The 23,634-nt window shown below is 53.1% G+C and overlaps 2 protein-coding genes across 8 annotated transcripts in view; one reads left to right on the top strand and one right to left on the bottom strand.

The window, feature by feature from the left end:
- Positions 1–20,649, top strand: part of LOC105482474 (jumonji and AT-rich interaction domain containing 2) — a 280,037-nt gene extending 259,388 nt beyond the window's left edge. For all 4 annotated transcript variants that reach the window (XM_011742588.3, XM_011742592.3, XM_071097587.1 and 1 more), the window contains 10 exons: positions 1,141–1,233; positions 3,761–3,879; positions 3,970–4,040; positions 5,280–5,394; positions 8,183–8,288; positions 9,098–9,280; positions 9,805–9,935; positions 11,876–12,059; positions 15,684–15,791; positions 18,678–20,649. In XM_011742588.3, the coding sequence (XP_011740890.2) occupies positions 1,141–1,233; positions 3,761–3,879; positions 3,970–4,040; positions 5,280–5,394; positions 8,183–8,288; positions 9,098–9,280; positions 9,805–9,935; positions 11,876–12,059; positions 15,684–15,791; positions 18,678–18,860 (1,293 nt within the window). In that variant the 3' untranslated portion in view covers positions 18,861–20,649. The remainder of the gene's footprint in view (positions 1–1,140; positions 1,234–3,760; positions 3,880–3,969; positions 4,041–5,279; positions 5,395–8,182; positions 8,289–9,097; positions 9,281–9,804; positions 9,936–11,875; positions 12,060–15,683; positions 15,792–18,677) is intronic.
- A 787-nt stretch (positions 20,650–21,436) lies between these two features.
- The window catches only part of LOC105482473 (dystrobrevin binding protein 1), a 150,790-nt gene continuing 148,592 nt past the window's right edge, over positions 21,437–23,634 (bottom strand). For all 4 annotated transcript variants that reach the window (XM_011742584.3, XM_011742587.3, XM_071097588.1 and 1 more), the window contains 2 exons: positions 23,140–23,280; positions 21,437–21,858 (listed from right to left, as the gene is read on the bottom strand). In XM_011742584.3, the coding sequence (XP_011740886.1) occupies positions 21,614–21,858; positions 23,140–23,280 (386 nt within the window). In that variant the 3' untranslated portion in view covers positions 21,437–21,613. The remainder of the gene's footprint in view (positions 21,859–23,139; positions 23,281–23,634) is intronic.

The following is a 23,634-nucleotide window of genomic DNA, read 5'->3' as shown; positions in this document are numbered from 1 at the left end:
CCCCATCTAGTTCCTTTGCTGTGGGAGAGAAAGGCACAAGCCAGTGTCTCCATACCGACTGCGACTGTGGACCTGACGGCACAAAGCACCTGCTGCTCCCTGTTCTGGCCCTGTCACTTCTACAGGAACGCTGCAGTGTCCAGTGCTCTGCGGGGAGGCCTTCCCTGACCACCCTCCCTCACTCCACATGACACCTGGCGACACCTCCCATCCCATATTTGTGTGGTTGAGGCCTATGTGTTCCCCAGACTGAATGGAAGCTCCACGAGGCCCAGAGGTGTTGTGTGTTTTTCAGGCACTGCTTTGTCTCCAGCCCCTAGGATTTGGCCTAGTACACAGTAGGTGCTCAGGAGATACTTCTGGACTCAAGTAATACATTTTCCCGGTCAAGAAAGAAACCATAGCAAGGGTCTTAAGACGGCTTCCCTCTGAAAAACGCACCACATTTGGTGTGGTGGGTGAAAGAAGGTGCTGACTCTGGATTCCCAAACTGACACACTCAGCTATTTTATCAAAACAAGCAAATCATTCTGGATGTTATTGGGAACAGGGGCATCGAAGAAGAGGTGCGGAGGGGACAGCAGGTGGTTCTGTGGAAAGAAGGCGACCAGGTTGTAACTTCAGTGAAGGCTGCTGCCCTGGCAGGTGTTCATATGGCACGGACTCTCAGGGTGTAGATGTCACCCCAGTTTCTGTCTCTCCAGCTTCTCTCCTGTGGGATCCCTGGTCATGAGTTCCATCAGGTCACAGCTGCTGATAGCTTCCTCACTGGCCGGCAGCAGCCTTTGTCAGCTGAGGGATTCTGCCTCCAGCGCAAGCGGCTTTTTCTGCAGGGCCTTGGAGGGGCCTTCCATGTTTCCGCTCTGCGTCCACTCGGGGCCTCTGGGTGGCAGCCTCTGTTCCTGGCAGAACAATTTGGCCCTCATGAGGGTGATCCTTCGTGGAGTCTTCCTGCTCCTCTTAGCACTGTGGGTTCTTAGAGAATTTCTGCCTTCTCTGCCTGTCATTAACTCAGGATACAAGGTGACCCACAGCCGCAGGGACGCCAAGGGGCAGCGGCCCATGAAAGGTGTGTGGCCTCATTCGCAGTAGGGCTCAGCTTTGCTTCTGAAGCTTTACTCTTTTTTTGTTTTGTTTCAGGGAAGGTCTGTTTCTCTAACAACTTTTTATCGAACAGCGAGGAATATCATGAGCATGTGTTTCAGCAAGGAGCCTGCACCAGCCGAAATCGAGGTGAGAGAAGCGGCCCCTCCCGTTGCCTCTCATGATGTGGGAACCACTCGGCGAGCTGGAGGACATCCTTGTCCTGCCCTGACCCCTGCAGCCCGGTGAACTGAAAGGACTCAGACGGGGCTGAGTTCATCCTCTGTGTTGAGCGTGCACCAGGGCAGCCAAATGTTTTAACTTAGGTTGATCTAAACTTGTTCACAAGCCAAAAACACTATAATGAAGGTGGGGAGTCGCTGAGTGCAGGGGGCGGGTTCTGGGCACGTCCCCTGCTCCCCGTCACCATCTCCTCCTACTTGCTCACCCAGCTGCTTCTCACCCCATCCTCTGTGTGTCTGTTATGCAAGAGAATGTTTGGAATCCCTTGAAACCACAGTTGTGCTTTTTCTTCCCTTCTATTTTTTATTTAATGGGATTGGCAGATTGCCATTTTTGTGCTTCTGCCAACTCTCTTCTTTGAGTTAGTATGAGGTTGGAAAGACAGTGAGCACTTCTGTGCCCAGACCAATTAGGGGGAGTTTTTGTGTGCGGCGCTGCAGGACAGAGACCGGATCTGTTTATTTACCTCCCCTCGGCCAGTGCCCAGCTGAGTCCGTGTGAATTTCCAGCTGCTGACGTCGGTGGGCTCTCAGCAGCGCTTGGTCGTGGAAAGGGAAAGAAATCAAACCCGGATTACTGGTTCAGGGCAGCTGCCGACCGGGGAACAGGAGGTATTTGTTGACCACAGCCTCATCTTTTGGTGTGTGACAGGCTTTTGCTGCCTTTTTTTTTTTTTTTCCCTTTAATGCCACCTCTTTCAAATAAAATCCAGGGTCGGTTTGCCCCATGTATACATGCTGACCACTGGGGGTTCAGGTATCTTGTTTTGCCTAAGTTTTGGACATGTGACCTTCAAACCTGCTCAGACCAGGATGGCTGGTCACCCTCCCTGGGTGGTGCTTGCTGCCCCACCTCCTGAAAGCAATTGTCAGAGCTTAGGATGTCCAGCCCTGTGGCCTGACCCTGCTTTCCTAGTGTGAGGAATTAGAGGTTTACCTTTAGCACCATCTTTATCTGTCTTAGGACTTAGGTCTCTACTTAGGTGCGGGAGCTGCCTACGCTGTGTACCTTGGGTGCGGCCACTGAACGTCACGCAGTGGCCTGACACCCGACCTGTGGCTGTGATTACTATGCTGCAGCCGCCACTGCCTCACCCATCACCAGCCACGATGTCAGCTGAACCCTGGTCTAGGACACGTGTGGCTGCCGCAGCTGCTTCCACAGCACGCGTTGTGTTTGTGGTAGAGATGTCAGGTGGAGGAAACTTGCTTTCTGGGGCTGAGCATTGGACCTGGGAAGAGGCCTTTGTTGCCAAACAACACGTGTCCTGTGGGCATCTCCCCAGAGGTGCAGAAGTTTATTACTCTCCGTAATGTGCATGAAAGCTTAGCTCATCTTACAGCCTCTTATTCAGGAATTAATTCCCTCTGAAAGTCTGGATTTTGCTCTAGCGGTTGTGTAAATATTTAAACACAAAGGAGAGATTCGCTGGAATTTAAACTTCAGGCCTGGATTGCCTAGTTTCTTGTGCTCTGTCTTCCAAAAAAGGCCAGTGGACAGCCCCTGGAGTTGGCCACCAGCTGGGAGGAGTCCCTTCCTTCCCTTCCCACATCTTTACGGACCCACCAGAAGCTGGTTGCCTTCAGTTTCAGCAAATGCATGGCAGGATTGGACACTCAGGGAGTCTGTTGAGGGAATCCAGTCGTTTAATGTGGAATTCGTTCTTGATTTGTGGAGGTCTGACTCCGCCAGGTGGACCCCCTCTTTGTGGAAGTCAACGCAGTGTTGAGGAAAGTGGTTTCGGCGTTGCTAGTAGCACTTCATTGAGCTTAACTGGACCCTATGATGTTGGGTGCTTGTAAGTTAGGCTTCTTCCCTAAATGTGGTTCCAGCTTTACCGAGGTTTGTGAGATGAGGAAAGAGGACTTAGTGCTTCTGGAGTGATCACTGAGAACAAAGTGGAAGGTGACTGCGCGGGGAAGCTTGTCTCAAGGGAGCCTGGGCACCGCTGCTTGCCTGCAGTCAAAGCATGTTCTGACCCATTCTTTGTCCCCATATTTGTTTAGATGGAACATAAGTCACTTTGGAAGCTTTTTGTAATTTGCAGTTACTGTGCTTAGCATAATGTCCTCCAGGTTCATCCATGTTGTAGCACGCGTGAGAACTGACGTCCTTTTACAAGGTCATGGTATGGAGTAGATTTTGTTCATCCATCTGCGGATGGGATACTGTGGTGGCTTCACCTTTTGGCTATTGGGAATAACACTGCATAACATGGGTGAGACACTGCTTTCTGGCATTTGGAGGATATGCTTGGAGGTGACCTGTCATTGCTTTCTGCGTTAGTGTCCTGCTGGAGACACTCTGCAAAGAGAGCGTCTGTTCTGAGGGGCGTGTGCACCAGACATTCATGTCCCAGTTTTGTTGGGTTGAACTGTGCTCTGTGGCTGCAGCACCTTAGGGTTGCTGACCAGCCCTTTCCTGTTCCCTGCAGCAAGAGTACTGGAGGCTAGTGGAAGAGAAGGACTGCCATGTGGCAGTGCACTGTGGCAAGGTGGACACCAACACTCATGGCAGCGGATTCCCAGTGGGAAAATCGGAGCCCTTTTCAAGGTAACCTGGGATTCTCTTGTCCGTGTTCTTGGGAATGTGACTGCATCCTTCCCCGCCAGTCTGTAACGTCCCTCGTCTTCCCCTTTGCAGGCATGGATGGAACCTCACCGTCCTCCCCAATAACACAGGGTCCATCCTGCGTCACCTCGGTGCTGTGCCTGGTAAGCCTGACTGTGGCCACCTGCCTGTGGCAGCTGTGACCATGAGTCCTACTCACTGAGAATCAGGGCTGGGAAATCCCTTCTAAGCACTGCCAGGGAGGGATGGGGTCTTTAGGCATACAGGACGTACATTGAAATTGATTTTTAGGCCGGGCGCGGTGGCTCAAGCCTGTAATCCCAGCACTTTGGGAGGCCGAGACGGGCGGATCACGAGGTCAGGAGATCGAGACCATCCTGGCTAACCCGGTGAAACCCCGTCTCTACTAAAAAATACAAAAAACTAGCCGGGCAAGGTGGCGGGCACCTGTAGTCCCAGCTACTCGGGAAGCTGAGGCAGGAGAATGGCATAAAAAAAACCCGGGAGGCAGAGCTTGCAGTGAGCTGAGATCTGGCCACTGCACTCTAGCCTGGGCGACAAAGCGAGACTCCGTCTCAACAAAAAAAAAAAAAAAGAAAAAAAAAGAAAAGAAAATAGATTTTTAGAAATGAAAGGAGTAGCATGATGGTTGGTGAAGTCAGTAGAAAAGGTGGAAAGGTGAACCACATGGCCGAGTCTAGAGCTGGGAGAAGCTTAGTGGCCAACTTTGAACTTTGAAATAGCTGCCTTCAAAGCCGAAGTCACAATTCCTAAAGGCTACTGCAGGCTGAAATCATAATTCTCAAGATGGTCAGTAGGCTCGCAAGAGATGGATGGATGCTTTGCAAGCTTTAGGGAAAACCAGGGGGTCATGGAGGTTGTGGTCACTATGAATGTGAAGGCCCAGGCCTTGGGGAAGGCAGTTAGGAACCTGTCCAGGTCCTGGAACCTGACTCATTTCTGAGCTGAGCCAAGGAGCCCTGTGCCCTACTCACCCTGCTCGGAGGCCTCGCCAGCAAAGGGGCTTTCTTGCTTTCTGCCTCTGGCCCTGATGGGGGCTTTTGGGTTTGGTGCCTCTGGTCCTCAGCCTTGGGGCTTGGGGCTGCTGGTTCCTCGGCATTCCTCACCAGGTCAGGTTCCTGTGGCCGCCACCTCATGAGGCCGACGTGCTGCTACTGTTTTGAAACAGTGTTCATATTCTCCCACTTCTGTAAAGGAAGCAGGAAAGAGCAGGTACCTTCTGCTCACTGTCTTTTGTCTGACTTGGAGTCCCATTTCTTTTCCTTCTTGTTTTAGGAGAAGAAAGAGAATTTTACTTATTGTTCCTTTGAGACGTTGTTGCCTAGCTTTTAAAAATGCGCTTTTCACTCTTGCTGTTTTAGGAGTGACTATTCCCTGGCTAAATATTGGCATGGTCTTTTCTACCTCATGCTGGTCTCGAGACCAAAATCACCTTCCATACATTGACTACTTACACACTGGTGCTGACTGCATTTGGTAAGTACACGGCCGCGGGTGGGAGGGGAGGGACTGCAGAAAGTCATATTACCACATTAAGTGGGGCCTGCGGGTAACCTCTTGTCCAGGTGGTTCCACGTGCTTGAGAACTTGCTTCTCTGTGTTCAGGCCTGTCCTGCGTTCCCTGCCGAGGCCTTGGGCTGGGATCGCCTCCCTCTGTTGGAAGGTGCTGGAGAGTTGGGGTGCTGGAGAATGTTGTCACACTCTCTGATGATGTGCAAAACTTTTCATATGCTTAGTGGCCATTTAAGTTCCCTTTTCTGAATTACCTGCTTAGGTCTGTTTTTGTTTGTTTGTTTTGTTTTGTTATGGATTAGTCACTTTTTCTTGTGGATTTCCAAGAGTTATTTTCACCTTAGGGTTAAGGAACAGTAGTAAAAGTGCCTCACAAAGTTAACCAGTAGTAGTGACTATGTCATCAGCCCTCTATGAACTGAATATGAACCGTGGCATTTCATGATTGGTTGTTTTCAGCCTCTCTGTAGAGCCAGTGTTTCCTCATCTTTCGGTGGCTCTGCAGGGAGTAGAGTTGACTTGGGAATCTCATTCCTGCCGTGTGGAGACGCACACGTTGTGTACCCCGCGGAGTCTGTTGCCTGGCGAGGTGTTTTGGGTCCCCACCTGTAATCCTGACTCTCACTGTACCCATCCCTGATTGAGGCTGGACTCTTGGGTGTCTTTGTTTACGGCGGCATATGGGAAATGACTAGAAATAATCAGATGTCTTGTCGTCTGATAGTTTACCGGCATGCCATCCATGCCATGCTAACTGTGTTTATTGCCCTAATGGGGTGATTAAGCATTCTTTATTAAAATAAAGAAAGTCTTAGGACTCGTGTTCTCCCTCCGTGGAGCCAGCGTCGGCTGCAGCCGCCTGGTTTTGGCTTTTCTGGTGAATGGTGCTGTCAACCTGAGGGAGCCCTCCCCTCCCACGTGGGTCTGCGCCGTGGACGGTGAGCACGGCGTCCTGCAGGTCCACAGTGATGGGCCCGGGAAGCCCAGGCTGTTGCCTGTGGAGTGGGGACTGACAGGAGCCTTGGGGCTGAGCCAGGCCCGGCCACAGCTGGGGAGGGGACAGCCAGGACAATCCCGAGAGGTGCCTTTGCCTCCGGAAGAAGTGTGGCCATTCCCTGTGGGGAGTTAACACTGGCTGTGGCTGTGCATGGCCTGCTGTTCCTGGGGTCGCCCCCAGACCGGTGACCTGAGGCCCGAGTTTCTTCCATGTGGGTTTGCTTATGGCTTGACGTTGAGTCACAGATGGCAAAATGTGATGTCCTGTGTGGGCTTTTTGAAGACTTACCCCTGGAACCTCATTGAGGGAGAGAAAGAAAAGGCAGGGGTAGGATCAGAGGACATGATGGTGTGTAGTTGTTCTTAAAACATGTGATTTAGGTTGGAAACCCTGTATGTAAATTACCAATCAGTAACAGAATATGTTGGCATTGAAAATAACATGAGCATTTAAAAAAAATTCTTAAATGTGGCTGTTGCCTGCACTGAGCAACTGAACCCAGGATTTGGCTTCAGAGAGAAACGTTTTCGTCACAGACACTTAGGGGCCGCAGTCGCTGCCTGCTGTGCAAAGGCGGGCCCTGGACCGGGGGTGGGGGCTGTTGGGAAGGGGCTGGTGGTGTTGCCCTGAGCTGCTGGCCCACGTCTTTGTTTTTAGTGGTGGCTGATGGCTTCACTGGTTTAGCATCCTGAAGATCTGTCCGGCCCCTCTCCACACTGATGTCCTCCTCTTGCCCGGGGAGGAGCCCCTCAGACAGCCTGAGACGCCCAGGAGCAGGGCAGCCATTCCTGCACCCCTGCCCTGCATGGGCCTCCCCTCACATGCCCGTCATTCATGCTGTGCGCCTGGCACCAGGGGCGTCACATGTTGTGAGTGGACGTGTGGCCCTGGTGGGCTCCTTGGGACACCGAGGACACGGGCAAAACCCCCTCCCCTCCCTGTGATTGCCGTGGGGAGGCCGCGTAGGTCACTTTCTACCTGTACCTCCCACCTTTTCTCACACTCGAGGACCCCTGCCAGCCTCACCCTTAGACCCTGGAGGGTCTGGGAGCCACCACTTCCCCAGGCCACCCTCTGACGCAGTCCTGTGTGCCCTGATCCTCCTGTGTGGGCTGGGTCCTGACACACAGAACTCCCCAGCGGGGAGCAGAGCTGGGGGCCGCTAGGTAACCCCGGAGCCCCACTTCGCCACAGTGTCTGCCAAGGAGTTGGCCTTGAGGTGGTGCATGTGCCTGAGCCTGGCTTTTTCCCAACTCTGTGCATTTGTAGAGGGCAGGGTTTACTGTCCTGGCTGGAGGGCCGAAGGAGCCACACATTCCTTGTCAGGACACTGTCATGTCCTGCTCCTGCGGCGGTCTCTGTTAACAGAAGAAGGGTGCAGTGCCGGAGCCTCCGAAGAGGCCCGTGGAGGCTGCAGTGTGTCTGGTTCTGGTTTATAGGGGTTTGTGAACATCTGTTTCTGGTTTGAAGGCTTTTTGGCTCACCAGGTGGGTCAGATCTGCGGAAAAGATGAGCACCTTGCATCGCGGTGCGCTGCGGTTTGGCTGTGTGCTAGGTGGACGTGGCACTGCTGCCGTGGGAAATAGGAGCCAGTGGTGACCAGGCACCCGGCCAGGCCAGCGCACTGTCCCTGCTGGCGTGGAGCAGAGCCTCTCCCGTGTGCTCGGGTCCCTGAGGGTGACGGGGGGCGGCCCAGTACATGCAGGAGGCCCTTGTCAAGTCTCTGCTTGTCTCTTGTGTCTCTCAATGACCCAGGTATTGCATTCCTGCTGAGGAGGAGAACAAGCTGGAAGACGTGGTCCACACCCTGCTGCAAGCCAATGGCACCCCAGGGCTGCAGATGCTGGAAAGCAACGTCATGGTGCGTCCACTCAGCCGCCGCCTCCAGCAGGAACTGTAGGACCTCCTAGGCACTTGAACATGGTTTCCCATGAACCTGCTTTTCAAAGGCAATGAGAACACAGCAAAACAAATCCCCAGGGTGCAAAGGGAAAGGTCCTCAGACACAAAAGCCAAACTGACCATCCATCAGATTGCACAGGGCGCTGGGGTTTTGCACGGCCTTTGCATCTGTTTTGGGGCTTGTTCATGTTGAGGGCTGCTGTGGACTCTGGGTTTTCTTGTGCCCACTGCTCCTACCTTCTGGGCACATGAGAGGAATGAGCACAAAGGCTTCTTCACTTGTTTTCAGGAAGTCATGGGGCTGGTGAGCTCCTGGGAGGTGCTGCTTTGGGCTGTATTCTGACCAGCTTCTCTGGCCTCTGCTGACCCTGCTGGTCCAGCCTGTCCATCTTAGAGAAGAGATGGACGGGGGACTCCTTTGTAAGCGCAGCCTGTGGGCCTGTGGCCTACTTGGCTCTGGAGATGAGCCCGGCAGCCTCCTGGTTGTGTAACCTTGTCCCGTTTCCAGCCCATGGCATTGCCAGGTGGGGACAGAGGGGCCTGTGTGGTCATCATGTCCTCAGCTGTGCATGAACCTGTCATCACTCTGGGGCCAGTGCAATTTAGAACTTCTTCTTGTGTTATGAATGACATCTTTTTATTTTCCACATAAAGCAATCTTGTCTCCTTGAGAGCAGGCCTCTTAGGGTGCTCATGCCTCACCTGAAGACTGCAGGTGTCCCGGCGCACAGGGAGGGGGTGTGCCTCAACCTGGCCCTGTCTCCCCAGATCTCCCCGGAGGTGCTGTGCAAAGAGGGGATCAAGGTGCACAGGACCGTGCAGCAGAGTGGCCAGTTTGTCGTCTGCTTCCCGGGATCCTTTGTGTCCAAAGTGTGCTGTGGGTACAGCGTGTCTGAAACCGTGCACTTTGCTACCACCCAGTGGACAAGTATGGGCTTTGAGACGGCCAAGGTAAGCAGAGCCAGCCTCCTCCCGCTGGCTGCCCCCGCATCCATGTGAGCGCCGTGCGTGATTGCACACAGAAGCAGCCCTGCGTGTGCGTGTCTATCTGTAGATAGTTCCTTTTGGAATATGTCTTTGAAATTCTTAGGAGGTGGTTGAAAGGTCTTCTAGGAGTGAAAAGTTAGGGATTTGTTTGTATCACAAAGAGTTTTGATCATACCGTTACTGACAGACCCCTCCAGTATTGGAAAACTACTGAAGATACTTAAGGTAATTGCTTAGAATGAATGGACAGAGAACCTCCACCCATCGTGAGGTGGTGGCAGCTGCCTCTGGGTAGTGGCGAAGTGCTGTGACTTCTCCTGGTATGTGGTGCCTTTCTCACAGGGAGGCAAAGTTTTGAAGAGTTTTTAATCCAAATGCAATTCAAGATTTAGAAATTCGGACAGCCGGCCTGCCCCTCCACCAAGAAGAACCTTGACAGCTGCCTAGTCATGAAAATCCACGCTAAAGGGATGTGACTCCTCTTTCAGGAAATGAAGCGTCGCCATATAGCTAAGCCATTCTCCATGGAGAAGTTACTCTACCAGATTGCACAAGCAGAAGCAAAGAAAGAAAACGGGCCCACTCTCAGTACCATCTCAGCCCTTCTGGACGAGCTCAGGTAACGGACTCGGGGTTCTGGGAGACCCCCAGGGCCCACGTCAGAGAGCTTGACCTGGCTGCCCTTCGGGGGCTTAGCCGGGTAGACGCCCGGGGTGAGCAGACAGCGCTGCCCGCCTGCAGCCGCAGAGCCCCTTGGCACTGCACGGCCCATGTGATGCTTTTCCAGATGGGCAGAGGCTCAGGGTGTGCTGGTTTTTATTTTAACATTGTTTTTTTTAAGAAAATAATTTCCCCTTGATGTTCGGACTCCGAACCTCCAGCACCAAGAGGTTCCTCCTCTTTGTGGGATTGACTGCAAGGGGGGTGCCCGACCCCTGACACGTACTTGCTGACCCACTGCGTCAGAGCCTGGCTCTGCACCAGTTAGGGGAAGGCGTGGATAGCTGCCCCCGGTCCTCCACCCTCCATTTTCTTGCCAACCCCTTTGTGTGTGTGTGCCGTGTGTCTGTGGTGTGCGTGTGTGGTGTGTGTGTGGTGTGTGTGTGTGTGCTGTGTGTCTGTGTGTGGTGTGTGAGGGGTGTGTGGGATGTGTGGTGTGCGTATGTGTGGTGTGTGTGTGTGTGTGGTGTGTGTGTGTGGGGTGTGTGTGGTGTTCGTATGTGTGGGGTGTGTGTGTGGTGTGCGTATGTGTGGTGTGGGGGGTGTGTGTGTGTGGTGTGTGTGTGGTTTGTGGGGGGTGTGTGGTGTGCGTACGTGTGGTGTGTGTGTGGGGTGTGTGTGTGTGGTGTGCGTGTGTGGTGTGCGTGTGTGTGGTGGGGGGGTGTGTGGGGTGTGTGTGGTGGGGGGGTGTGGGGGGGTGTGGGGTGCGTATGTGTGGTGTGTGTGTGGTGTGCGTATGTGGTGTGTGTGTGGGGGGGTGTGTGTGTGGTGTGCGTATGTGTGTGGTTGTGTGGGGTGTGTGTGTGGTGCGTGTGTGTGGTGTGTGTGGTGTGCGTGTGTGTGGTGTGCATATGTGTGGTGTGTGTGTGGTGGGGGGTGTGGGGTGTGCGTATGTGTGGTGTGTGTGTGGGGTGTGTGTGTGTGTAGGGGGTGTGTGTGGGGGTGTGTGGGGTGTGTGTAGGTGGTGTGTGTGGGGGGGTGTGTGGGGAGTGTGTGTGTGTGGGGTGTGTGGGGTGTGTGTGTGGTGTGCATTATGTGTGGTGTGTGTGTGTGTGTGTAGGGGGTGCGTGTGTGTGTGGTGTGTGTGTGGGGGGGTGTGTGTGGTGTGGGTGTGGGGGGGTGTGGGTGTGTGTGGTGTGTGTGTGGTGTCCGTATGTGTGGTGTGTGTGGTGTGTGTGTAGGGGGTGCGTGTGTATGTGGGGTGTGTGTGGGGGGGTGTGTGTGTGGGGTGTGTGTGGGGGTGTGTGTGGGGGGGGTGTGTGTGTGGGGGGGTGTGTGTGTGTGGGGTGTGTGTGGGGTGTGTGTGGGGTGTGTGTGGGGGGTGTGTGGGGGGTGTGTGTGTGGGGTGTGTGTGTGTGGGGGGTGGTGTGGGTGTGTATGTGTGTGGAGCAGGTCAGGGCGGACGCTGAGCAGAGTGGCGCCTGTGTAACCCTCTTCTGTCTTCTCTACCGTGTAGTTCTCGGTGCTTCTCCCATCCTGGAGCAAGGCTCTGGGTTGTGTTGTGAGCACATGAATTTTGAACTTTTGGTGATAGTGTCTTGACTCTCTCCTGGGCTTGGGACACAGGGAGAAGCCCTTACTAGGTGGCCGTGGTTTTGCAGGCGTTGTGACGCCTGCATTACTAAGTCTGGCCACAGAGTAGCCTCATCAGCCAGGGCTGCTACTGATCTGTGGACTAAGGCACCTGGGGAGGTGAGCTGGGCTCTGAACCCTGAGCAGGTCTCACTTCTGACAGGAGGGTGTGTCTGGAGGGAGGCCGGTGTGGGAAGTGCATGTCCTGCTGCTGGTGAGCATGGCCGGCTGTCACTAAAGGCGTGGGCCGTCCCCCGTGTCTGGCAGGGATACAGAGCTGCGGCAGCGCAGGCAACTGTTCGAGGCTGGCCTCCACTCCTCCGCGCGCTACGGCAGCCATGATGGCAGCAGCACGGTGGCGGATGGGAAGAAAAAGCCTCGAAAGTGGCTGCAGTTGGAGACGTCGGAGAGGAGGTGTCAGATCTGCCAGCACCTGTGCTACCTGTCTATGGTGAGCCCACCTGGCACGGCCGGCGCCCTTGTGTGCAGTGCTTCCCCTGAGAGCTCCAGGGTTGCCCCCAGAAGAGGGAGGGTGCTCTCTGCACAGGAGACCTGCTGTGCTCCCATCTCTGGAGCTGGCTGTGGGACCTCAGCAGAGCTTCTGACCTCTGGAGGCGGCTGCCTCACCCGCAGTGACCAGGCCACACAGAGGCTGTCCCTGTACTCTGCCCACACGTGGCCCTCTCTCGGTCCCGCGGTGCCTCCTTCCTCCTTGCGGAGCAGGTGGCCTCCCTCCCCCCCCTACTTTGTCACCCCAGCCCCCACGCACTCTGCTCTTCATACTTTTTGAGACGGTCAGGGGCGGGTTTCCCACAGTGCTGGGCAGCGTCTGCCACCCCCCGCCCAGTGACCTGTGCTTGGTAGACTTGGGCCCATGGCCTGTGCCCTTTGGCTCTGTTCTTGGCTTCCTGGTTCTGCTCAGGTACATGATCTGCCTCAGCCCCCAAGGACTTGGGAATCTGTCCTTGGTGAAAGCTGATGCTCCCCCTGTCCCATCTGGGATCAGAGCTGCTTTTCTGGCACAGCCACTCCAGGCTACAGCAGACTGCATTCCTCTCGCCTTCTCGACTGTACCCTGCCGGCCTCCTTGTGACCACCTGCCTTCCCCAGCTTTGGGCTTAATAACAAACACTGCCTCCTCCCCTGCTTGCCCTGTCCTAGACCAGAGGTGGGCTCAGAAAAGCCCTTCCATGGCAACTGGACGGCTGTGGCCCTCACCATGCTTTTTCCAGTCCTTCCTTGACCTCTCAGCAGGCAGCTGTCCTGACACGCTCTGGGCAGGGATGCCCGGCTGGCACTGCAGATGGCTCCACGCCACTACACACCTTAGCCTGGAACAGAGAGCATGCCCGACAGGCCTGACCTGCCTCCCTGGGCCTCTTCCCTTTCCACAGTGCCTCACTCCTCCAGTGCAGAGGCCTAGCTAGGAGGCGCCCGCTCCATATGCCGTGGTGCCTGTGTCCCACAGGTGTCCCCTCCAGCTGCACGTTCCCCGAGGGGCCAGTGCCTCTGCGTCCCTCTGCTTGTCCACGGTGGGCCAGGACTGAGACCTGGGTCGACTCTCCTTGGCCTCCCAGTGTGACTGGGTCATGCCGCCTCACCCCAAGTCCTGGCGTGCCCTGTAGAAGAGGGAGGACACGGCCTCTCCCGGACGAGTCAGATCGGGGCTTTGTACCATTTGAAAGAGCTGAAAACTCTGTGTGTCCTCGTCTCCTCCTTACCTAAGGACACAACTCACGGTGTATCCGATAGGCCCCCTCATGGCCTCATTCGAGCCGATTTACCTCTTTAGAGGCTCCACCCCCTCCTGCAGTCACAGCTGAGGTCCTGGAGGTTCACGCTGGCATTTCATGGGGGACAAATGCAGTCTGTGACCACCCTGCCTCCCATCCTGTAGGTTTCCTTCTACCTAGTTTTTCCCCCAGACTTCTCAAAATGTATTACCTAGAGCCATTCTGTTCTTAAAATGATAAGCATTTTCCCAGATCTTCAAAGTACCTTATGAACATCACTGATAAAAGCTGCATAGCTTGGTGTGCTCTTTCTTTTCTTTTTTCCTTTTTTTTTTTTTTTTGAGACAGTCTCGCTCTATTGCCCAGGCTGGAGTGCAGTGGTGTGATCCTGTCTCACTGGAGCCTCAGCCTCCGGAGTAGCTGGGATAGCAGGTGTACCACCACGCCCGGCTAACTTTTATTTTTGGTAGAGGTGGGGTTCTGCTATGTTACCCATAGGCTGCCTACTTCAGCCTCCCAGAGCCCTGGGATTACAGGCATGGGTCACTGTGCCCAGCTGTCCATCCTCTTGCTGGAACACTCTATTCATTGTCCATGTGTGTGAGGGCTGTATGGTGGTTACTCCTGGGGGTGAAGCTGGTCTGTCCATGTGAGGTGGCACCAGGTGGCCTCATTTTCAAGCCATCCTTAAGAAACTGCAGAGTTGGCACGTGGCATTTCCTGTCAGCCTGAAAGTTATTTTCAAAAGAATATATTGTGAGGCCGGGCATGGTAGGCTAATCCCAGTGCTCTGGGAGGCAAAGATGGGCAGATCACTCAAGGCCTGGAGTGCGAGACCAGCTTGGGTAACATAGTGAGACTCAATTTCTACAAAAAATACAAAAAATTAACTGGGTGTGGTGGTGGGGGTATCACTTGAGCCCAGAAGTTCAAGGCTACAGTGAGCCTTTGCAGGCTGGGTGACAGAGTGACAACCTGTCTCTTTAATTTAAAAAAAAAGAAGGCCAGGCACAGTGGCTTACACTTGTAATCCCAGCACTTTGGGAGGCCGAGGCGGGCCAGTCACAGCCTGGCCAACATGGTGAAACCCCGTCTCTACTAAAAATACAAAAAAATTAGCCGGGTGTGATGGCACACACCTGTAGTCCCAGCTCCTCTGGAGGCAGTGGTTGCAGTGAGCCAAGATCGCGCTATTGCGCTCCAGCCCAGGTGACAGTGTGACTTCATCTTAAAAAAAATACATATATATATATATAAATCCATGGGCAAAAATTGGGGTCTGACTTGTGTTGACAGTTTGCATTGCTTGGATTACTAATACATTTGTAAATTTTAATTAGATGTGTTTCCTATTCTTCCTGTCCTTGGCCCCAAGTGTCTCTCTAAGGTCTTGTTTGTGTCAGTAGGTGGCATTCCCACACTCCTACAACATGTTCTCTGTTTCTCGCTTAGAAACACTGCAGACGAAAACAAGTCCTTCCCCTCAAGCTTTCTGAGAAAGGCCTGTGACCCTTCTGCCTCTTGAGTATTGAGACTGAATTTTTCCTTATTTTCAAACTCAGAATTAGAATAGTACTTGGAGTCAGCGTGAAGTATGGGAGCCCTCCCACAGAAGCCAGGTGGACAGGCCCGCAGTGAGGGTCTCTGTCCCAGCAGTCTCCTGTGGCCTTAGGCAGCAAGGCGTCCACAGCTGGCGGACAGCCCGCCCAGGGAGGCCGGGGCTGGTGGGTGAGCTGGTCCGCACTGCAGAGGCCAGGAATCTGTGGTGTTGAGGGTGTCGGGGGAGTTTGCATGGGGTCATTGGACGCCCCTTGCTCTGTTGACTGAGCCGCTCGTGGACCACCATGAGAACCAGTTTTGCTGCTGGAAAGTCCAGGGCGTGTTCCCTGCATGGCTGCCCGAGTTGGAGTCCTCCATGTTCCACATCTATGCCAGCACTAGGGTGGTTTCAAACCCAGGGTCTCAGCAGCCCTCAGAACTCAAGAGATTAGAAAATGTACCCCTCACTGTCTTTACCAGCCTGGTGGTGACTGAACCTCTCTCAGGAAACTCCAGCAGAAATCTGGAGGGGACATGAGGGCCACCCCAGGTCTCACTCAGAGGTCGTCCGCTCCTCACTTTCCTAGTTGAAGACTATGTTTCAGGTGGTTTGTCGGTTTTCGTTTGAGTCCATCTCCATGTTTCCAGTCCTCAAAGCCCTTGGCCTGGGTGGTGGGTGCCAGGGCTGCTCTGGCTGGGGCCGTGGGTGTGAGGGCTGCCTGGCTGGGCGTGCGCCCACTTTACCCTCCCAGGGTGCCGTGGAGTTGTGTCCTGACCTCCGAGTGTCCTGCTCTTGCTTGCAGGTGGTACAAGAGAACGAAAACGTCGTGTTCTGTCTGGAGTGTGCTCTGCGCCACGTGGAGAAACAGAAGTCCTGCCGAGGGCTGAAGTTGATGTACCGCTACGATGAGGTCAGTCCCTGCCCGCGGGGTAGGGTGGGGCGGCAGCTGGCGCCTTCCCTGGTCCTGGCTGGATGTAGGCCCTCCGGCCTGGCAGTTCTGTGCCTGGTGGGCAGCCAGGGCTCTGCAGGCCTGAGGTGTCCTGTTCTTAAGCCCTAAACCCACTCAGGCCCCACGTTAGGATCCCGAGGGGAGCAGGGCTCCTGCATGGGCCCGGAGTGCCGTGCATTTGGATTTCAGAGATGGGCTCTCACCAGGGCTGAGGCTCTTCTTGCAGCCTCACTGACTTTCCCAGGGGCTGCACCACTGTGGTTTAGAGCCAGACCCTTTTTTGTGGTGACCTGTCCCAGGCACAGTGGGACGGTTGGCAGTGGACTCGCCAATCTCCACTCACTCGACGCCAGCCCCTCGAGGCTGAGAGAGCTGGAAGTGTCTGCAGACGCTGGGGCAGGATGGGAAGTCCCAGTGCCATCCTGCAGGCGCCAGCTCTTCTGGAGGGAGAGGTCGTAACAGTGCACAGCCTGTGCAGCTGGGGGCTGCCCTGAGTGGCGGAACTCCTGGCAGCAGTGCCTCTCCCCTGCTCTGCCCCACGTGTGCTTCCCCTGCTCTGCCCGCCTTCCCTGCGTGTGCTTCCCACGGACTCTGATGAGGCTGGTTACGAGGACGGTCACCACACTGTGGTCATTGCACAGTTGAGGCCACTGAGTGGGGCGGGTGCTGCGGGTCTGACTGTGCGGGGCCTGGTGCGTCTGGGGGCCCAAGCGGTGGGGCCAAGTGGTGGGTCTCACTCAATAAGCCTTGAGCTAAACGATTGGAGAGCTGGAAGAAGAACTCTTTGCATCTGTTTTGTTTCAAAGAGCATGCTGGGTGAAGGCAGTAAGCACCTGCTGTCCCTCCTTCACCTCAACAGCAAATGTCCAGGCACAGTCACAAACAACGAAGCCTTTGCGGCCGAGATGAGTGTGGCTCTGGCACCTTGTGCAGTGCAGGTGCTGGCACAGGAAGGCTTCCTCTGGCTGCCTGGAAAGTGCTCTGTGGATCATGCGTTGCGCCTCTCACCAGCAGCCTGTTTCTGTAGCTGCATGTCTGACGTGACCAGATCCTGGGAAAAGAATGGCATGCAGGGGCTAAGACCTAATGGTTGGTTTTGATGAATTAGGAGGAGCAAAGGTATTTAGAAACTGCATACTCTGCAGCGGCTGATGTAGTTCAGTAAGCAAGTCTGTGCCTCTGTCCCCTGTTGAGCTGTGCATTGTGTTTTGTTTTAGAGACGGAGTCTCACTCTGTTGCCCAGACTGGAGTGCAGTGGCATGATCTCGGCTCACTGCAACCTCTGCCTCCTGGGTTCAAGTGATTCTCCTGCCTCAGCTAGGATTACAGGCATGTGCCACCATGCACCCGGCTAATTTTTCTTTTTAGTAGAGACAGGGTTTTACCATGTTGGTCAGGCTGGTCTCAAACTCCTGACCTCAGGTGATCTGCTTGCTTCGGCCTCCCAAAGTGCTGGGATTACAGGCGTGAGCCACCACATCTGACCCATTCTTTTAAATAGGAAATTTCTAGCTTGTAAACAGAGACCATTGCAAAATCTTGTTCTCAACCTCCCAGTGTGCCCAGCACACAAATCACCCATGGCTGTGCCTGCTGACCTGGGACAGTCTGCTTTAAACACCTACCTTTTGGGGGGTAGGGGACACACCTAGATTGCAAATCCCTGAATTCATGGCTTGGGTTCTCATGGATGGTGAAGCTCTCTGGGGAGTTTGGAGCCATGTGTGCCTCCGGCCCTTGCAAGCTGGCTGAGCAGGGTCCAGTGAGCAGGGTGCTGGGCTGCCTGCTACCAAGCCTGGCGTGAGGGCACTGGTCTCGGGCAGGTGCTGTCCGCCTGTTGAGCTGCATGCGGGGAGGGAACAGTGCCCTCCTGTAACCGCACGCGGCCGGCTCCTCCTCGCTCGTCCTTATGGTAAGGTAGCTGTAGTCCCCTAAATGGGTGTTATGGCAGCTCAGCCACTTACTCCTTATCCGTGTTCATCATCAGTGCCTCAGGCCGCCATGACTATGGTGTTATTACAGATCCATGCGCACCCCCCTTCCAAGGGCGCCTTTAACTTGTGATGGGAGCCAGCTGTCACTCCTTACCCTTATCTTGGGGTCTTTCCAGAGGGCTAGAGATCAGGCCCTCAGATGTTTCATTCCATGGCTGGCTTCCTCGCCTGCCGGACTCAGCGTGGTTCCCAGCCACCCCTGGCCCAGAGAGATGCTTGTGAGATGCACGTTTGCTACTCCTCCCCATGTTCTTTTTAAAAATGAGATGATTATAGGATGTACTGTGTGAAAGTTACACACGCAGTTTTGGTGCCGACAGATAAATGATTCTCTTGGGTGAATTACAAGGATATCTATAGGTGACAAGTGTTTGCATTTATTTGCATGACCAGGTTCAGTGGCTGGTAGCTAAAGTGAGTCAAGTAGCTTGGGTATTTGTGTCACCATCCAGGACGTAACAAAGCCCCCAGGTCTCTGCTGCGTGCTCCGTGGTGGAGGCAGTGCTCTGGGCTCCCCCTGCCAGCCCTGCCCTTATGAGCAGGCAAACCATGGTGGACCAGGGTATTGATGAGGATGAAAGGGCCGTGCCTGCTGTGTGGCGTCAGGAGGAGCTGGGAAAGGGAGACTCACTGCGTCTGAGCCTCTTGGGGACATTGTAAACACTGTTGGTTGGTGTGAAGGGGACGGCTACGCCGCTGCCCTCTGCCCTAAACCTGCCCCTGCGTGGCTGTCAGGGTCAGAGCTCTTGTTAATACGGTATGCTAATTGTTAATACGGTATGCTAATTGTTAATATGGTATGTTAATTGTTAATATGGTATGCTAATTGTGCCTTCCTTTCACCCCCAAACAGGAACAGATTATCAGTCTGGTCAATCAGATCTGCGGCAAAGTGTCTGGTAAAAACGGCAGCATTGAGAACTGTCTCAGTAAACCCACACCAAAAAGAGGTCCCCGCAAGAGAGCGACAGTGGACGTGCCCCCCTCCCGGCTGTCAGCCTCCGGTTCATCCAAAAGTGCTTCGAGCTCATCATGAAGATGCCAACGCCCGTGGTCGATTTATATATATTTTTTTGTAATTATTATATTCTAGTTTGGAGTACTTGCTGTAGGATTGAAGCTGTCTTTGCACTAGCTCTAAAGAAGATTTTCTTCTGGTTTTAGAGAACTAATTTTGTTTTAGCATTAAACTGTTGAACTTTTTTTTGTACTTAGAAAACCTAGATACTGCAGTCAGATTTTGGAAACTGCCGTATAGTCACTGTTTTAAAAACCCTGCAGGGGCTGTATTAATTTGTATTGCCCCATGGCTGACAAAAGCCTTTTTTTGTTGTTGTTTTGATTTTTTTTTTTTTGTAACTGTTGGGGAAAAAAAGGCTTTTTAACCCATTTTTGAAGAGGGTGAAGTTTGGAGAACAAATTTAAAAACCATCAGTCACGTGAGCAGATTTTTTAGAAGGGATAGGAGACGCGCGCGCGCACACACACACACACACACACAAAACTTGAAATGGCTTTGCTTTGGCTGTCGTCTTCTGCCATGTGCCAGATGAGCTTGTGATCTGGGAAGCCGGGGCACCCCCGTTTTGTTTCTCTGGGCGGTTGTGGCAGCTGAAGGCGGACGTTGTTTCCTAACCATAGGCGGAACGAGGAGACGGGAGCGAGTGGGCTCTCCACCAGCACATCACTATGCATCTGTTCAAGGAAAGAAGAAAAGCGAGCGAGGAAGACGGAAAAGACTGCCTGCCTCGGAGGGGTCACATGAGGGAGACCTGTGCCTGATTTCATTAGGAAATCCATTCTGTTATTTTTTGGTGCTGTTGGCTACTTTATCAAAAAACCCTTCAATAGCATCCTTAAGATTTAAAAAAAAAAGAAAAAAAAAAAAACCGGAAAAAAGTGATGGAAGCCGTAAGTGCTTCTTTGTCATCGACGTGCAATCTTTCTAACATTCCATCTCCATCTCACCGCTTCTTGTTTGACACCTTCACAAGTCAGCATTAATCTTTCTTTTAAAATTTGTTTCGTTTATGATCACATAGAGAGCCACTAGGAGGCCTGCAGTTATTTTTGAATGTGAAAATGCATTTGCGTTCATCTTCTCTATTTTTTCTCTTCATGTTGTAACAAAAAGGAAAAAAGAAAAAAAAAAATCCCATCCCTTTTGTACATATGCCTGTAAATTGTTTTAAATACTTGAGCCTTTTTCTCGGTGGGGGGTGGGGAGGGGGTGAGAAGACGAGATGAAGAAAAGCCTTACATTTCAGTTTCTTCATCGGTTGGATTGGATGCTTACAGGGTTTTTCTTGTAACATTTATAAGTGCTGCTTACATCACTGAACAACAACAACAAAATAATAATGGAGTAGCTGTTGCCCTTCTCCGGTTGTGTGTACAGTATGTGTGGAATAAAAAAGGGAAACTGTTTTCACAAGCTGTTCTTTGTTTCATAATTGGATTCATCAATCCCGTAGCTACCCATATTGCACTGAGCTTGCCAGTGGTGACTGCCAGGAACGTCCTATGATCCACTTTGTTGGTTGTTGTTGCAGAAGACTGAACTGTTTTGGAATATTTAACAATTACAGAAACAGAGTCAAGTGTTTTCCAATGTGGTTGTCTGGTTTCTATGGCCTTGCTGTGTACTTTCCCTCTTTTTGACAGTAAACTTCTGCCTATGGCTTACAGTTTGACATTTAATTTATTAGCGCTGCTCTGCACCCCTCCCTTGGGAGGGAGACTTCATGTGGTTTATTGCGAGTTTTTTGTTTACTTTTCAGGTTTGTACTACAAGGTTTAATAATAAAAACAAAGTTTTTTGGACATTTGTCTGTCTTGTGGAAGATGACTGAATGGAATGAGCTCTTTCTTTTCTCATCCACGGGCAGGGGGCAGAGAATCGCCCGTAGCCAGGGAGCAGAGCCACCCCCACGCGGCAGTCCTGCTCCCACAGCTCCCACCTGCCGCTGGGTCCCCTTCAGCATAACCTAATGGTTTCCACGTGGCCCGGCAGGCTGGGCCAGAGCTGCTCGTGGGCTGCGGCTGTCCCCCTCATTTCCCATCGAGCCGTGCCCCCTGAGCTTTCAGGATGAGCGGACACTGGGTGCATTCCGGGTGGTATGGCTGCAGACAGCCCCCCTCATCTCAGCGGGGAGCTCGCTCGCTCGCTCGTTGGGCTGGAGGAGTGATGGCAGGAACATATCTCCAGGGGACCAGTTTCTTTTCATAAAGAAGAGAGGATTGCTTTGGGCTTGTTTCTGTTCTTTTGGGCCCAGGCGTATGAAAGTAGGGGTTGGACCGGTTGGCCATTGGACTGGTAATTCTGTAATGATCAAAGGAAAACCCCAAGCTTTGCCAGAGTGGTTTGGCTACAGTCAGCTCTTCTCCAGGGAGTGGCCTTTTCCACCTGTGAAATGGCAGGTCATTCCCTGCCTCATGCAGAACCGAGCCCTGTGGAGCCTCCCCTGCCTGGCCCAGACCTGCCCACATGCAACCTCCTGGGGCAGCCCCCAGTGACCTGCGCGTCCCTTCACTCTAAGGAACCCTGAGTTACAGCGACCTTAAGGACGTGTGTATTTAGAAGCCTTTTGTATAAACTAGCTCCGTGCGCTCTCAGTTTACCATCCTCACGCTTTATTATTAGCTGTTCTTTCAGTTTCTCACACATTATTGGCAATTATGTAAAAACCAAGACCCTCTATAAAACAACCTGGGTTTCCAGGTGGAATTCCGCATACAGCCAAAACCGGATTCCAGTGTGGCCAGACAACGCCCACGTCCCGTCCCAATTTAAGAGTCGCTGTCGTCACTACCATCCGGAGTGGCCTCTCTGTCAGTGTGTGATGTGGCCAGGGCAGTGTCCACCTGAACTTCCTCCTCATCAGACTGAACCACGGGGGACTCCCCATCCTCACTGATGTCCTGGGTGGCCGTGTCGGTGCAGGTGGAGGAAGAGGAAGGTGGCTTGGCTCGTAATTCTGAGGGATTTGGAACCTGGAGGGTAATCTCATTCTGACAGGTACTGGATTCAGGCCCTGCAAAATAACGTAGGGAAGAAAAAGTCCTGTCATAAAAAGATTGCGGATTAGAATTGCTGCCAACAGCTGTGGAATGTGCCCGTCATGAAAGGGGTGTGTGCTTTTTGTTCCAGGGACCTGGGGCCTGCCCTGGAAGACACTGAGCTGAGTGATGCCAGAGGCAGCCTCAGGCCCTGCGGTGACCCTTCCGTCCCCTAAGGAGTCAGCCACCGGTGACAAAGATCAAGAGCTCCTAGGACTATGTAATAGTGTGTAATAGAGGCCCGAGGGCAAGTGCTGCGTATCTTGGAGGAGCAGTCCCTGTAACCTTGATAATCTAGATGTCTGTCTTTTTACCCTTTTCAGTAATTCAGAGACACCACTGCTGAGACTGTCGGAATTATTGACCTTTCAGCAGGTCTCCAATTTTATGGAACTAAATAGGCTCTTCAAGGAATCAAAATTCTATATTCAGGTGTCACTGTTTCTAAATCTTTCCTTGACTCTGGGTGAGGGTTCATTCTGGTTTCTAGTATTCCGGCCTTCTCAGGATGGCAGCAAATGCACCCAAGCCCCTTCTCTTCCCTGGGATGACACCGTTCTGACAGATTGCCAGGAGAAGTGGGGGAGAAGTGAGTGAGAAGCAGAAACCGTGGTAATGGTAGAACCTTCTAGAGATGGCTGAGGTGCTGCCAGGAGGACTGAGCTTTGCCTTGACCCAGCCAGAAGAACTGGTCTGAAATTTGAAATGCAGCGAGCCCAGGTACAGGTCTGGCACCTCGGTCAATATTTGCTGCATGAATGTGAAACAAAATTTTGGGAAGGGATGAAAGGAACTGAAGTCCAACTAAGTTTTACAACACAGGCCAAGAGCTGAACATACACCATGGCTTTGCCCCATAGCAGGCATGCCCCTAAACGCCTGCCGCATCAAGAGGGAAGAGTTCCGTGGCAGCCACGCAGGAGAGTCTGCACCTCCCTGCAAACGCCGGTCTTTAATCACAAGGAGCAGACTCAAATGGATTTCTGGGTGGTAAAGGAGGGAAAACAAGAAAGCTCTCAGCTCACCAAAGTTACCGGAGTGGAGCATGTCAAATCTTTGAGAAGAATTCATGACGGAACCACACCACTGTTGCAGCTGCCACGCAGCCGTGTGGAACCGTGGGGTAGGGAGCCAGGAGCTGGCTGTGCGCTTGGGGGTTTGTGTGTAAGTGACTGGCAGGTTTCTCACTTCTCCCTTTGGAGGGGAGTGGCATCGGTATAGCCCCGGTTCAGCTGATGCAAGTTTGTCATCCCTACCTAAGGCGGGGGACAGCACAGTGTTCTCTTCTCCCGAGTTCAGGAAGACGTCCAGGGCCTCCTGGTCAGATATGTCCATCAGGTCCATCTGCTCCAGCATGTCCACGTTCACTTCCATGGACGACATGCTGCCTATGGGCTCTGCGGAGAGATCAGCGACACGAGGAAGGACACGTCTTCAATATTACTTTAACAGGTGATCTTCCATCGGCAATAGGCTAACTACATTGCATTTTCTAAGCTTCCTTCAAAACGGAATTTGAAGCAACATATTAGTAGATGACATATGCCAGTCTGGCACTTTAAATGCATCCTAAATCACCCTTGGCAACTATTATACCTTTTACACTTTCCTTAATCTGCTCATCCCCAGCCCTATGGGACGCTGAAGACCAATCTCCGCATCAAGCGATTTCCGGCTGTTTGGAGTAGGACCCTCCGCCTGTCTCAGAGGCCAACATTCCTGCAGCAACAGTTAGCGACCTTCCTCCCCGC

Source organism: Macaca nemestrina, chromosome 5 (genome assembly GCF_043159975.1).
Source record: "Macaca nemestrina isolate mMacNem1 chromosome 5, mMacNem.hap1, whole genome shotgun sequence".
NCBI lineage: Eukaryota > Metazoa > Chordata > Mammalia > Primates > Cercopithecidae > Macaca > Macaca nemestrina.
The sequence above is the reverse complement of the archived record's forward strand: the minus strand, read 5'-3'. Positions and strand labels throughout refer to the sequence as shown.